At 38.6% G+C, this 14,748-nt stretch overlaps 1 protein-coding gene across 2 annotated transcripts; it reads right to left on the reverse strand.

The window, feature by feature from the left end:
* Positions 1-452: 452 nt before the first annotated feature.
* On the reverse strand, positions 453-14,530 carry ptena (phosphatase and tensin homolog A). 2 transcript variants are annotated; one of them, XM_058749318.1, is made up of 10 exons: positions 13,536-14,528; positions 10,174-10,258; positions 9,977-10,021; positions 9,845-9,888; positions 8,343-8,581; positions 8,108-8,249; positions 7,289-7,357; positions 5,802-5,968; positions 5,094-5,417; positions 453-1,406 (listed from the first exon to the last, which is right to left on the reverse strand). In XM_058749318.1, the coding sequence occupies exons 1-10, from the start codon at positions 13,618-13,620 to the stop codon at positions 1,221-1,223; spliced, it is 1,386 nt and encodes a 461-aa protein (XP_058605301.1). In that variant the 5' UTR covers positions 13,621-14,528; the 3' UTR covers positions 453-1,220. The 2 variants fall into 2 exon arrangements, with proteins under 2 accessions (XP_058605301.1, XP_058605302.1); XM_058749319.1 differs by lacking the exon at positions 7,289-7,357 and having other exon boundaries at positions 13,536-14,530.
* Positions 14,531-14,748: the final 218 nt, after the last annotated feature.

Raw genomic sequence — 14,748 nt, forward strand, 5'->3', positions numbered from 1 at the left:
CAAAATTAAAAGAAATAAACATTCGAGAAATATCAGTCTGTGTGTAATGAATGAATATAATATACAAGTTTCACTTTTTGAATGGAATTAGTGAAATAAATAAACTTTTTGATGATATTCTAATTATATGACCAGCACCTGTGTCTGTGTCTGTGTCTGTCTGTGTGTGTGTGTGTGTGTATATATATATATATATATATATATATATATATATATATATATATATATATATATAGTGCAATACAAACAATTACAGCTTGAAGTCTTGATACCGATTTACCTTTGTGAATTGATCTCAGACAACCGTTTAAGAGAGTTCTGACACTTCTGTTTTAATAAAAACACATCATATAGCATTTATTAAACATGGACACTGACTCCAATGACATGCACACCAATTTGTCCTTTAAATGTTGAGTGTTAACATTATTGCAAACACTGGTTCCCTGCGCTTTTATGTATTATATTTTTTATTATCTTAGGATAAAAAAGAAAGAAAAGTAAAGAAAAAAACACCGACAATTACATGGGATGTCGTGTTTTTCTGCATAATTTATCGTTATACACAGTGGGGTGGGGGCGGGTAGGTTGTGAGGCTAGGAAAAGGAACGCTGGCACACCGTAGTCTTTGTACAACAGCCTGAAGGACTACGTACACCAGCACACACCGCGCAGGAAGGGGTCAAAGGTCTTAGCGCCTGCGGACAGCACGAGAAGCATTCACAGTAAGGAGGGGAAGAGCGAGGGAGAGGGGGAGAGGGTGATTGCAGCACTGGCCTGGGTGAAGACAGGGAGAAGGAGAGATGTGTGGACTGCTCTACCTCTCCTCCCCTCCCCTCCCCTCTCCTCGCCTGATTGCCTAGATTTGTAACGTCTTTGACACAAAAAAGGGATTTTATATACACAGAATAGCTACAGGACCCTCCCTCCCACCTCAGGCAACGGTGTTGTTATCCACACACGAAATTCATCGATCAAAATGAAGTAAAATAACATATTGGTCAGGATATTTTCTTCATCCGTGATCGATGGCGTTCGACACGACTGTCCTCGAGCTGTTGGAGGGGTAGGGGAGGAAGGGTCCTTTTCTCTTCAGTTTATTTTCAAGTTTTCTCCTTTTTTTATTTCACTGGTGTTGGTTGGTTTTTCTTGTTTTTGTCCGGCATGTATTTGTTTGTGTGTATGTGTGTGTCTGTGTGTGTGTAGATGCCAAAAAGTGTTCAGACTTTTGTAATCTGTGCGTGCTGTTCCTCATCAAAAGGTTCATTTTCTGGGTCGGAATCAGTGGTGTCTGAATAGCGGTAGTGATCGGGTTCATTATCACTCACATCCGGAGTGACAGAAGTTGAAGTGCTCGCTTCTGAGTTTGAGGGCTCCTCCACAGTCTTGGTGAAGTACAGCTTCACCTGACAGAGGCAAAAGACAGAAGGTAGCATAAATATGAGTGCTTTGCAGAGCACAAAATTAAACCGATTCTTAAATGTACGAGTCAGCATTTTTTTTTTTTTTTTTTTTTAAATCTACTGCTGTGCATTTCTTGTGTAAGGCAATATCTATTTGATCAAATGCAGAAACTTTTTTTTTTTAATTTTGTGAAATTACTGCAATTTAACATAACATATATCATCTATTTTAATATACTTTATATAATTTTCAAATACTTCATTTATTCCTGAAATAGTCCAGTGTCACATGATCCTTCAGAAATCACTCTAATATGCTGATTTATAATCAATGTTGGAAACAGTTGTGCTGCTTAATATTTTACAGACAGACAGATAGATGCATTTGTTTGATCCAATTCAGTAAAATCAAAAATTCTGTAAAATATAAAAATTTTACATTTGTTTTCGGTTTAAACGTATTCAAAAATGTCAATTAATTCCTGAATTTTTTTCTAATATGCTGATCTCATGCCAGATTTTTTTTTTCTTTGCATCCATGCTGAAAACTGTTATGCTGCTTAAAATTTTCTTGAAACCATAACAACAAATTTTCAGGATCTTTAGATGAATAGAAAGTAAACATTTTTATAACAATGTAAATGTCTTAACGGTCACATTCATCAATTTAATGCAGCCTTGCTACTAATATATTATTTTTCTCTAAGGAGTGTTATTGACCCCATACCTTTGACACCATCAAACCATAGTAGTGTGTATATATATATACACACATATACCACAGTCAACCATGAGTCATTTAGAGAAAAATAAGATAGTGTGATAGAGTAATATTTGGCCAGTGGTGTGAGCAACACCCTAAACCAAAGAGGATAAATAAAACATGACTGTAAGTGTACATCAGTTAAAAGAAAAATACTGATGCTGCACGATTTAAATCAAAAACATATTCAATTACATTGACAAACATTGCGATTTGAATTGTGATTTAAACGTTTAAAAACCCACAATGCTGAGGTCTCATACTGCTGCAATATTCAAGCAATCTTGCCTCCTGTCTCCAAATTAAATCATGTTTTGCTGCCAGTACAACGGGTTATTAACTTATTCATAAATATATGGAATATTAGAAGAGTACAATACAATAGTAATACATTTCTGTCATAATGTATTCACTTCCACACAACCCTTAAGCAGTTATAATCTTTGAACCCTTATTTTGGCAGAAAACTAAAGGTACAACTTTGAGTTCAGTGCGCAATTGACAATATTTTATTTAATACGTTCTTCATTCAAAAACTGTCATTTCCTTTTCTGAGACTTGGTTTCACATTATTAAAGGGGTGGTTGATTGCGATTTCACTTTTTTAACGATAGTTAGTGTTAGGGGTGTGCGATATATATTGTCTGCGATAATATCGTAACTGTTGTTTTAACCATATGTAATTTGACATCGAGTATTTTGCAAAAACCAAACAAAACACCTACAGAGTGCACACTTACATTACGTGATGAAGCCTAGGGTCTAGACTAGAGCACGTGCGCATTTAGAGTGTGTTCTTTCACTGCATGATTCAGTCTAATAAAATGCACTAAGAATGATCAAAAAATTCAAGATACGGGGCAAAAAAAAAATAATAATTTTTTATATATATATATAAAAAATTTTTTATTTCTTTCATATAGTTATTACACGAGTGCCGATTTTTCTTCAAAAATAAACATGATTACAAATGTGATATTGATTTTATACAACAGTTCAATAAACAATAAGTTAATTTTAAGAGACTTGCGTTTTAGACACCACATTGCCTGTTTTCGCTCCATTTCGCCAACAAAAAAAAAAAAAAAGATTCCAAACAGCTACAGCACTGTTTTGTGTCTCTGAGCAACATGACGATATGTTTCGTTCCTGAACGAATCAACCGTTTAAATGATTCGGTTCAGTGGCAATGACTCACTTATTAACAGTGACTTGCTGCTGGCGGTTTTAATTTCACATAAGCATCTTTTCATTTTAAAATAATTTCAAATATCAGTATTCAATGTTTTGTTTAAAATATCAAAACATTATGCATTTGTAACTGCAGGTTAAAGCACTCCATGTTCCTCTGAGCTGCATTAAACAGTGTGTCTAAACAGTCTAAATGCCACTTCAGATGCAACTTCTGCAAAGATTAATTTTGCCGATACTGGTTTTATTTGTTTGGTAACAGCCTAAATGTCTTATTATTCTAACTGACTGATTAAATGTAACAATTTGACTCAAAAGATGCACACTTTTAGAAAAAAAATGGCTTTATTAAAAGGTAAAATTGCCTATAAAAGGTAAAAATTAATTTAAACTTATATGAAAAGATTAATTTCTATCACTGATGTGAACTGACCACACAGAATATGAAGAATATCAAAAACTGCAGCCGTCCACGGTAGTCAGAAATCAGCACAATAACACACTCAGCAAAATATCGTCTGATTATCGTTATTGAAAAAAAAAAAAATTAATAAATAACCGAGATATAATTTTTTTTTTCAATATCGCACACCCTTAGTGTGTAATGTTGCTGTTTGAGCATAAACAATATCTGCAAAGTTACGGCGCTGAAAGTTCAATGCAAACAGAGATATCGTCTTTTAAAATTATGGCAGTTTAATGCCAACAAAAACGAGTTACTTTCCGGGTTCGTGATGTAACAAACCCAGATAAACCCCGCCCTCGGGAACATGTAACGAAGGAGGCGAGGTCATGATGCGCTGCTTTAGAGAAGAGGAAGAGAAAACTAGGGGTGCACGTAAAAATCTATTCATATATGAAATGCGATTCTGTCTTCTAACGATTCTAATGGAGTCACAAGTTTCCAAATCAATGTTCTAAAGCAGCGGTTCTTAATACTGTTCTTCGAGTCGCCCTGCTCTGCATCTCTCTCTCTCGAACAATGAAATGTTCCGATTATACACGTATTTTCACACAGCTATGAGAAGCGTTATACATGGACGAGTGCGGTTGCCGTACTGTATTAAAGTTTTAATCATTATAAAACCGTATATTAAAAGCTACCAGAAGCAGTAGCATTCACAAATAACAGCGTATCTTAAAGTATGAGACAACAAACAAACAAACATAACCATTAAGAGCCGTGCTTGCACAGGTTCTGTGCGATCCTCTTCACTAATATCCTCAATCGGGCTAAAATTGATAGGGAATATTGACGACGCCACTGTTTACAACACAACCGGAGCACATGCTGCTGAGAGCTGAGGGGCAGGATGTTTAGAGCACTAGAGACGGTTTAGCCAATCAGAACACACTGGGCCAACTGACCAATTTCAGCCCATTGCATATTTCTGAGGGAGGGGCTTCATAAAAGCAGGAAATGATCAGTGAGTTTATCACAGTAGGGACAGAGCGGTGTAGAATAAAGGTAAATTCTGTGAAATATAATGCGTTTTTAAAAAAAACCTAAAAGGATGAACACGTTAGACTGCACCCCATAAACACAATCAAGCCTAGAAAAAAAACAGTCAGCCACCCCTTTAAATTTGTATAACCTGTAGTCACCAAATATGTTTGAAATTATGCATATGTAAAAAAAAATATAGTGAACCTGGAGTATTTGCATATTTGCTATAAAAAGCCAATCAAGCTACTTTGATCAATCCATTGTTCAGTGTTCAATGGTGTGCCCTCACCTTGAAGTTGGGTGAGAAGTATCGGTTAGCTTTGTCCTTATTAGCCTTATCCAAGTCGTTCTTCGTTAAGGTCAGAATCAAGTAGTCTTTATCTGCATCCGCTACTCCCGCTCGCTCTCCTCCCCTTTCTGCCCCCTTTTCTCTTTCAAGTCCTCCCGCTGTGATCCCTCTCTCTTTCTCTCTCTCCCTCTCTGCCGGAGAGCTCTGGCTCTGAGAGGAGAGGCTGTCCACGTCGTTGACCACCGACCCATTCTCCACTTTCTCCCCAGCTTCCTCGGGACCCGGGATGAAGAACGTGTTTATCCAGAAATGGAACATTTTATCCTGCGAACACACGAGCACACAGCAAAGGTTTACATTTGGGCATCGGATAGCCATAAATAGCAAGTGTTTACAAACACAAATACACATTCCAACAACTGCACTTATAAACACATTTATATAAAGCAGAAACACAAACACACACACACACAGGAGAGAGATGCTCTTTTGGGAGAAGCAAAAATAAAAATGAGGAAACAAACATATTTAGAACACACGCAAAAACACGTAGTAGCTGCACGTAAAAGCAAAGACGTAAAACAATAGGAAAACCACAAACCACCAAAAGGCGACAACTCCCTGCAGCCTTGGTAACGGGGTCAAGATCCTGTGATAGTGTACCAACAAGATTATGGGTCATAGGTCAAAGTTTACACAATAACTTACCTTCTTCATCATCTTGCTCTGTTTGTGGAAGAATTCCACTTTGATGTCGCCACAAACCGGAAGAGGCTGAGGGAACTCAAAGATCATGTGCTTCTCTTCCCTCCGTGTGTGAGCTGGGTTTGATGTGTGGATCTTTACCTTCAACTGATACACGACAAACTGAGGGTCTGTTTGATAGAAGAGAGATGGAGAGAGTGAGAAAGGGAGAGAGACAGGGAGGAAGAGGAGAATGGTGGGAATAAATTTAAAAAGAGAAAGAGAAAACAAAAGCTAAGCAAAAGCATTGTATTGAGCAAAGAGGAAATAAAGAAAGGTTGGAGGGAGGTGTTAATTATCAAGGAGCCCACACTGAGTCAATTAACTCCACCCCCGGCTCTGACATCATCAGTCAAGGCAATGTCAGTGATTAGGAACGGGCTTGATGCAAAGGAAGAGATGCATCCAAAAACAAGCACCCGGCCGCCCAACCCCTGCATGCACCCAGCACAGTCAGCATGTAACACAGGGAGGTTCTTCGTTTAAATAAGTACACTAAGTGTGCGGTATGATAGTACCGTCAACCTATAGATTTTTACTGTATAAACACACACACACTACTGTTCAAAAATTAAAAGAGAGAAAGGAAATAAATTATTTTTTGTTATTTAGCAAATATGCATTACATTGATTAGGTAAAGAGTTTCACACAGTCACAAAAAATCTATTTCAAATAGATATTTCATTTGAACTATTCTTTAAAGAATCACACACAAAAAAAATGCATCTTGGTTTCCACAAAAATATTAAGCAGAACAACTGTTTTCAACATAAACAAGATAAGCATTTTAGAATGATTTCTGAAGGATCATATGAGACTGGAGTAATGGTTGCTGAAAATTGCAGCTATATAATTCAAAATATAATACAATAGAAAAAAGTTATTTGAAAAGTTGTAATTTTTCACAATATTACCGTTTTTACTGCATTGTTGATTAAATAAATGCAGTCTTGGTGAGTGTCTTCTTATAAAAACATTACAAATGTTTTACCACACAAACTTTTAACTAGGTAACTAACCAATAGTATATACATAACATTGTAAAAAATGTAATATAATTAGTAGCAATAACAAGAATGTAATAATAGTATATTTGATCATTTTAACGTAATTCATACCATGATGTGAAATTTAGGTCATACAGTCTACTTGATGCACAGCAAATTTATTAACTTAATTCATTTAGAATTCTATCATTATAATTATTAAACTGCTATTTTTTGTTCTTGATGAAAACAGAACATCTCAAAGGGATTTAGAGCAGATCAAATATTTAAGACTTCTTTCTACTTCATGTTTCTGGGCTCCTGCCTGAAAGAGACTAGAGCATCAAAAGCTGTACTGAACTGTACAGAATGCAGTACAGGGCAGGGCCTTTCTAACATTTGAAGACAATTCCCTTAACAGTAGTAGTAGTAGTAGTAGTAGTAGTAATGTAATGCCATTTTACCCCAGTGCCAGTTGCCTTTCTTGAAGCCCTGGGGATTCACCTCACTCCTGTTTTTAACAGTACTGTCCCCTTAGAGAGAGAGAAGGAAGTTAAACACCACCACCATCAGCCTGGCCAAAAGCTCGGCTGCACCGCACTGGCCCTGGCATGACAGCCATCTCACACACACACACACACACACACACACACACACACACACACACACACACGGACTGGAACTCTGGAGTCTACCTTTGAATCATGGGAGTTCTGAGACTGACTCTGCACTTTTAGTTCCAATTTCGATATACATGAAGAACTTCCCAAAAATGGGAGTGATGTAGGGTGCAGTTCGGTTTGGCGTTCAGCCTGGCTGTAGCGCACAGATCCACAAACGTGAACAAAACATGAACTAGCACACTATGTACGAATGGGGGGAGGGGAGGACATCTGAGGGCGAGATCTGTGATGTCATTATACACGAGACTGTGTTTAGGGCTGCAGGAGCTGATATGTCAGAACAGAGTCCTCAAGAGAAATTTTTAAAGAAAAGAAAACAGGAACAGAGAAACACAGCGTACCCATGAGTGTTAGAGTGTTAGGGACACAGCCGAAAGATGTGGTACATGGTTTAAATGACAAACACAACGGCAGCTCCTTGTAAGTGTGACCACAACCCCACATGACAGCATTATAAAATAATACACTTTCAAAACATCTCAGGCTTTTGTATGTACAACATATATACAAACATGCTTTCTTTACACACAATCATTCCAAAAAGCTGAATTGCGACACATTTTCATGTTTAAGACAAGGTTAAAAAACAGTAAGACTTACTGCAGGTGCCCCCACTGAACATGGGCAGAGTCTGGAAAACCATTTTATGGAAGAGGAGAGCAACGGGTTTATATTCCAGCTTGTTCTTCAGCAGGTAGCTGTAGTAATACACATACCTGCGCTGGCTGGGAATGGTGACCCCCTGAAAAAGAAAAAAGAAAATGGCTTAGCAACTTACACAGAAAAACTTGGCAATGCTAATAATCAAATAAAATGCAGAACCAAACCATCGTACCTTTTTATCTCTGGTCCTGACTTCCCCATAAAAGTCCAGTGCCTCTTGTGCCTCTGAGAACTTCCTGCGATGCAACAGGTAGGCGCATATCATGACCCCCGTGCGGCCTTTGCCTGCCTTGCAGTGGATAGCCGCCACGTGGTTCTCGTCTTCGGACAACCACTGGTCGAGATCCTCGCAGAAGGGCTTTATTAGTTCCAACTGTGGCGGGTTATGGTCCTCGAAGGGATATTGAGCCACTAAAGGCAAAAAGAGTTAAGATTCAGTACTCAGGGGATTTTAGAAATCACCTTTATAGTCTTTCAGAATAGGACTGAGAGTGAGAACGTTATGATCGAGATTACACCGGTACTGATATCATGTTAATACTACACGTATGATAACACGGTAAATAATCTAGTTGACACTCAAACAAAGTAGGTAGCAAAACTGGACTCTAATGCAAGCTTCCACCTGTCATGAAATGGAAAAGACAACGACGCAACACGTAGCTACTTCTGACACACAAAATCATGTCGGAAGAGATGACGAAACCAAGACACTCTACTGACATCGGAAAAGATTTTGCTCTACGATGTGGGAGTTTTTTGGATCTTGAATAAAAACGAGATGCTAGAAAACTTGTTCTGAAGGAAGTGTTAATAAGCAGTCATTTTGTATGCTTTTTGTAGCCTCGCTTCAGTCATACTTTGAGGACAATTCATAGGCAAGAGGAGAGGGGAAAAAAAAAAAAAAAAAGAGAAAATGTTATATTTAATACCATTATTGTGAATTCTTTTGGCCACAATAATCATGTAATAAAAATGTGATACTGTGAATAGTCACCAACTAAAACAGACAATCAAACAAGTTGCTTTTTCTGTTTTTAATAAACAACGGAAAATCCTCTGCAAATCAAATTTCAAAATAAGCAAATTAATTTTTAACAGTTTCATGTTAGGAAAGACTTGACACCAAGTGTTATTGCTTGTCACTGCATGTGATTAGCACAAAAATCTTTACTTAACTTCCCATCAATAATCATCAATACCAAACTCTCATCGAACAACTGAAGCAGACACTCAAATCAATTGTGTATGATCAGTTCTATATAATGTGCGAACTTAAGAAAAGAAAACATGAATGTTAATGTGCCACCCCTCATCACTTTCTAAAATCCTGTATCATAGTCTGAATCTACAAAAAATTCTGTGCTTTACCATACACAAGGCGATTTTTAGTCGATTCTGACCACACAAAATCTGTAGACTGGCTATGACTTTCTGCAACTAGTGCTGACTCCTCCAGACTGCAAATCTGGGCAAAACTTGTGTATTGTATTTCAGCTTTAAAAAGTTTCATGTCAGCTAAAAGAAGAGTGCTTATATCTTTCATTCAGGTGTAATTAAAGAGACACTGCGGTGAAGTGTCATCACTACTTTCCAGACAAAAAAAAACAAAAACCCTAAAAGCTCCAGTTTAAAAATTAAAATGTAATACTGTAAAAAACTAGATGTACTCACCCCTACAATTGAATTTGGATGCATCGTAGTGTCGTTCAGCACATCTGGAAGGTAAAGCACAGCTCTGAGCACCCAATATTCTTAAAATAATCACTTATATTGTGTAAGTATTCAAATATAACAAATACTTACAGATTATAAATTTTATAATGGTTTTTATGTTTTGAATCTAAAAATCTGGGAAGAAAACAACAGCATATGAGAAAGACTGAAATGACAGTATTTTCTTTTGGAGACTGTGATTAATTCTAATTTACGAAAACATTTTATTGTCAAATATGAAGTGGGATGAACTAAAAGAGACAGGACGCTTTTCCAACTGAACTTACCGAACAACATCATCAATGTTATTCCTGTAGACTCCCTCCAACCTTTCAGCAGGGAAGCCCATTGCAATTATATTAGGGTATATGTCTGATATGCTTGTTAAGGAAAATAAGGTGACTGTACAACATTTCACAAGACTTACAAGTTAAAGGAGTAGTTCACCCAAAAGTGACAATAAAAAAGACAAACACAGAGAAACATAAACAAGGAACAATACTGGATATTTGGACAGAGATCCCAAGAATATGTCATTACAGGTCAGGAAAAATTTTTGTAATAAAGCAGTCAGTAGTTTAGATAGCTTGTAACTTATCCAAGACTTCAAAATCAACAAGGAGAAAAAGGCAAAACTTGTGATACAGAAATTCAGCTGTCTGTCAAGTATAAATGTCACACTCTCATCATCATCATTATGCATTGACCTTTTAGCAAAGCGTCAGACCGTAGGCACAGGAGTGTCTGCACTTTCTACCTACGCAAACCAGGTCAAACCGCTTTACAAACCTTACCCTTACACCAACCAGGGCAAAGGTCACCAAGCAGCCACTGTGCTCAAATGCAGCTCACACTTAATCATGCAGCTTTTTGACAAGGCAAGACAATGCCTCATTCTCATCCATTCTTTCGCTTCTCACTTCCCCTGCTCGCTGTGCATCTGCCGGCGTTTCTACTGTACGCTCTCGCTACCATGTTGAGTGCAGACTCTGGGGGAGGTTCACACCTCGACCACAACACAGTGGAGAAAAAGGGAGAGAAACAGGGCTTCTCTGTTCTGTTCATTTCCCGTCGTACACTGTCAGAATAGAAAGCCAGAAGCTTTTTAATTGGATGAGTCACGCTTATTTTTAGCCCAATTCCTTTAAAACGGTTAGCGACTCGTACATCATAACTAGTGTTAAAGAAATCTAAAGCACTAAAATAGCAGGTGTTCAAAACTACCATACCCTCAACAAACCACAACAGACCAGAAAAAAGAAAGGAAAAGGTGTGTGAATTGTATTGTACATGTACAAGGTAAGTTGGTTTGTACACGGAAAGGAAAATGTCACCTCAATGACACCTCAAAACAAGACAAAGACTCAGCGGGACAATTCAAGCCCTTCTGACAACAAATTCAATAATCAAACTTGTTGCAAACAACCTAATTGTCTAATCTGTAACTGCAACAGATTCCCATGTTTAATAGGCCTTGAAAACACTTAAAGGCGAAATCCACAGTACTGACTAGTTTCTTGTGCACATTTTATGTATATAAATATGGAACGTCAATGTAAATAAAATATACAATCAATCCAGGCAAGTTCTTCACATGCTAGTAACATGCACCACAGACAACAGAACAAGGCATCTGCATTGCATCCCTCTCTTTCATCAGCTGCTAAGCAATATCTCAATGTCAGCCGAGCAATGTACACACAGTCACACTGAAGGAGCCAGCGGTTTTAACATGTAAACCATTTCCACCCAGAATGCTAAAACACCCTCCACCCTTCTGAACATAGCTGCATGAAAGTATACTGAAATGACACTTTAACCACACACAGTCTAAAAAAAAAATCTCAGAAATCAAGAAAAGGCGAAAGAAAGTAAAGCTGCGACTTTTGAAAGCACAAATGTAACACGAGCAACAGAGAATACGGTCATTTAAATAAATATTTCTGATGAAGAACTGAGGCATTCAAAATCTGCAGCTCTGACAGCTTGTATGACATTTGACCTTTCCCAGCATGCTCAGTACGCCAGTGGTGTAGCTTTGCAAAACCAGAGGTGAGATTCACTGCATATTGTGGACAACCATGATCATCACAGAGCTTAACAATGACCAGCAAGAGTATCGACTGTTTCGAAAACCCCCAGAAGTTAGGATTTTCTGACCTCACTTACGAATCAGATAGATTACTCTTATGCTTGACATCTCGTCCCGTTTAAACATGCTTGCCTAAGACAACAGTAGGCCATTTACTGTCAAACACCTGACCTGCCACACTTCCTCAAATCTACAAGGCTTAGCAGCAGTAACGTTGAACCGCTTGCTGGTGCAAAAACTGCACAAGAACAATCACATCTGCTTCATTCTCCAAATCGTGAAAGTTAGAAAGACCTCACATCTTACCTACATCCCCCTGCACTAACAGTGTTTGCACACAAGAGCCAAATTGTTAAAACAAAAGGCCAGATGAAAATGAGGAAGAAGTCTACATGCTGAGAGCAAACAAAGATCTATAATTCCTTCAATAGTCACGATGAGTTCATAATAAAAAGGGAATTTCCACCAAACTTCTGTTTTTCGGTGCACGTAAATGCGTATTAACTATGAAGTATTCCTTTTGTTTTATGGAATAATACATCAATATCTAGGCCAAGATGATTAATCAGCTGTCATTTGGACATTTTGAGAGTCCGTTTAGTTATGTCAGATTCTAATTCAACTGACAGCTTTGGCAATTGTTATTAAAGTCCATTAAAACTGAAATGATTTGGAAGTTGACGAGTTTAGCGTTTTTCAATACCTGATATCGGTCAACCACTATTATAAATACAATAAATAAAATGTTTATCTTTTGGACATCAGAGTCATTACTATAATTTATCACTTGCCCACAGCATTTGGACTTGATGACAAAGCAGGTCACATGCTGACCTAGACACATGACTGATTAATTACCTTTTTGATAGGCTAAAGATGCTTGATATTTTCTTGTAATACAGATGAAGTTGGACCTTCTACCGAGTCACAGGGCATCCTGGCCAACTCGACTTCTCTTCACATGCATGTTAGGAAATCAATTGATTCAAAGATTTCTAAGAATAGCCAGGTTAGAACACGCTCCACACTGCATTATCAATTAAGTTCACTGAATAGACCTCATGTCTTTACATGATCAATAGTGCTGTCATTAGCTAGAAGAAGAAATCACGGATTTGTCAATACACACTGATTTGCTCAATCTCTTCAGCAAACTGCTGTCATTGTTGTGCTAAGCTCATACAGAAGCTGTCAAGCACACACTGATGTTCAACAAATTGAAAGGGCATCTCGTACTGTATGTAAAATTGGCAGTCTGGAAAGAGACTGTCTGCCATTACAGCCATGTAGCTGTCAAACCAGATATCTGCATCCTACAAGAGAGGTTAAAAAAGATATTTCATTATTAAGACAGTAAGAGCGTCATGACTAAGCATTTTAAAAAGGTTTTGCCTAACATATACAAAGACATTAAAAGGAAGCCATGTTGAGAAAGCATACCATAATTCTCACAAAGCCCTGTCGTTTACAAGATGTGACACACACACACACATTATATATACCATAAAATAAAATAGAGTAGAAAGTAGCTCAGTCAGTAAACATGAGTAAGGATACAAGTTAAGTCCAAATCGAACCCATCCTCTTGATATCGCCTCTTATTCCGACTGACTATTTCTTTAATTTTTGCAGTCATTGCCATGACAGCAGTTCAAAACACTTCAGTTTTATTCCGGTTTTTTTGTTAGAAAGGGGGTTGTGTTTGCTCGGAATGGCTCTGCGCCTCTCTCACCCTTGAGTGTGTGTGTGTGTATGTGTGTATGTATGTATGTGTGTATGTATGTATGTATGTGTGTATGTGTGTATGTGTGTATGTGTGTATGTGGCCCGGTGGGTCTCGCGCAGCGGGCCGTATTACAGCTTCTCGCAGACGGGCCTCTATCCGCTCCGGCGCAGCAGGCCCGACTCTCCCGGTCCCGATCGCTCAGTCCTCCGAGCTGCTGAAAAGGTCCTCCGATCCCGCGGCCCGGTCAAACCGGAACGCATCCGATATAATAACAACAATAGTAAGGCAGAAGTCTGTGTGTCCGGCGCGCGCGCCGTGATCAGGTCCAAAGAGAGGAGCGAATCCTCTCCATCTCCGCGCGAAGAAGAAAACACACAGGCGATCCTTTCCCGACTAGCATCGCCCGCTAGCCACCGCTGCTAAACCCCCCCTCAAAACCCTCCTAACGAATGATCATCGTCGTCGCTGGATGGCCAAGTTGGTTCCGTGAAAAATGACAACTGACAGTCTCCACCTGAACTGTGTGTTAGAAATACGACGGTAGCCTTTGGAGAAGCGTGACGGTGTGCTGTTTATCGGCGGGACTCATCTCTCCTCAGGGCGCTCCGCAGCTCCGCTCTCAAACTGCCATCATGGCTTCCCACGGAGGAAAAAAGAACGTAAATCCGGCACGTTTACCCAGAGAGAAAAAAAACATATATTGCCGCCACGAACAAAAATAGTGCGCGGACGCGTACCGTTTAGTGTTTAAAAAAGCGATAAGAGCAGTCGTTTTTAAAGATATCAGCCGACGAAAAAAAATAAACCTCTACAACAAGCTGTGTACAAAGGAAATGAGGCGAGTTCCTAAGCGCGATGGTATTAAAGCGACATTCGTGTTGAAGGGCGGAAGGATATGATGAATGTGAGGATGTGCGCAGTGCTTCTCCCTGTCAGAGCGGTCACGTGCGCGCACGGTGTCGGTACATTGTTTCGTTCCGTGCAGAGCACTGGTCTCTCCCCCACATACATCCAATAGAGTGAGTAACCTATATTTTCGTAGAT

The sequence above is a fragment of the Onychostoma macrolepis genome, chromosome 17 (assembly GCF_012432095.1).
Source record: "Onychostoma macrolepis isolate SWU-2019 chromosome 17, ASM1243209v1, whole genome shotgun sequence".
Taxonomy (NCBI): domain Eukaryota; kingdom Metazoa; phylum Chordata; class Actinopteri; order Cypriniformes; family Cyprinidae; genus Onychostoma; species Onychostoma macrolepis.

Coding starts and splice junctions, on each gene's coding strand:
- ptena (XM_058749318.1), bottom strand. CDS start 13,620: ATGGCAATGACTGCAAAAATTAAAGAAATAGTCAGTCGGAATAAGAGG. Junction 5,418..5,801: donor AGAGCAAGATGATGAAGAAG/GTAAGTTATTGT, acceptor GTGTGTTCGCAG/GATAAAATGTTCCATTTCTG. Junction 1,407..5,093: donor ACTTCTCACCCAACTTCAAG/GTGAGGGCACAC, acceptor TGCCTCTGTCAG/GTGAAGCTGTACTTCACCAA.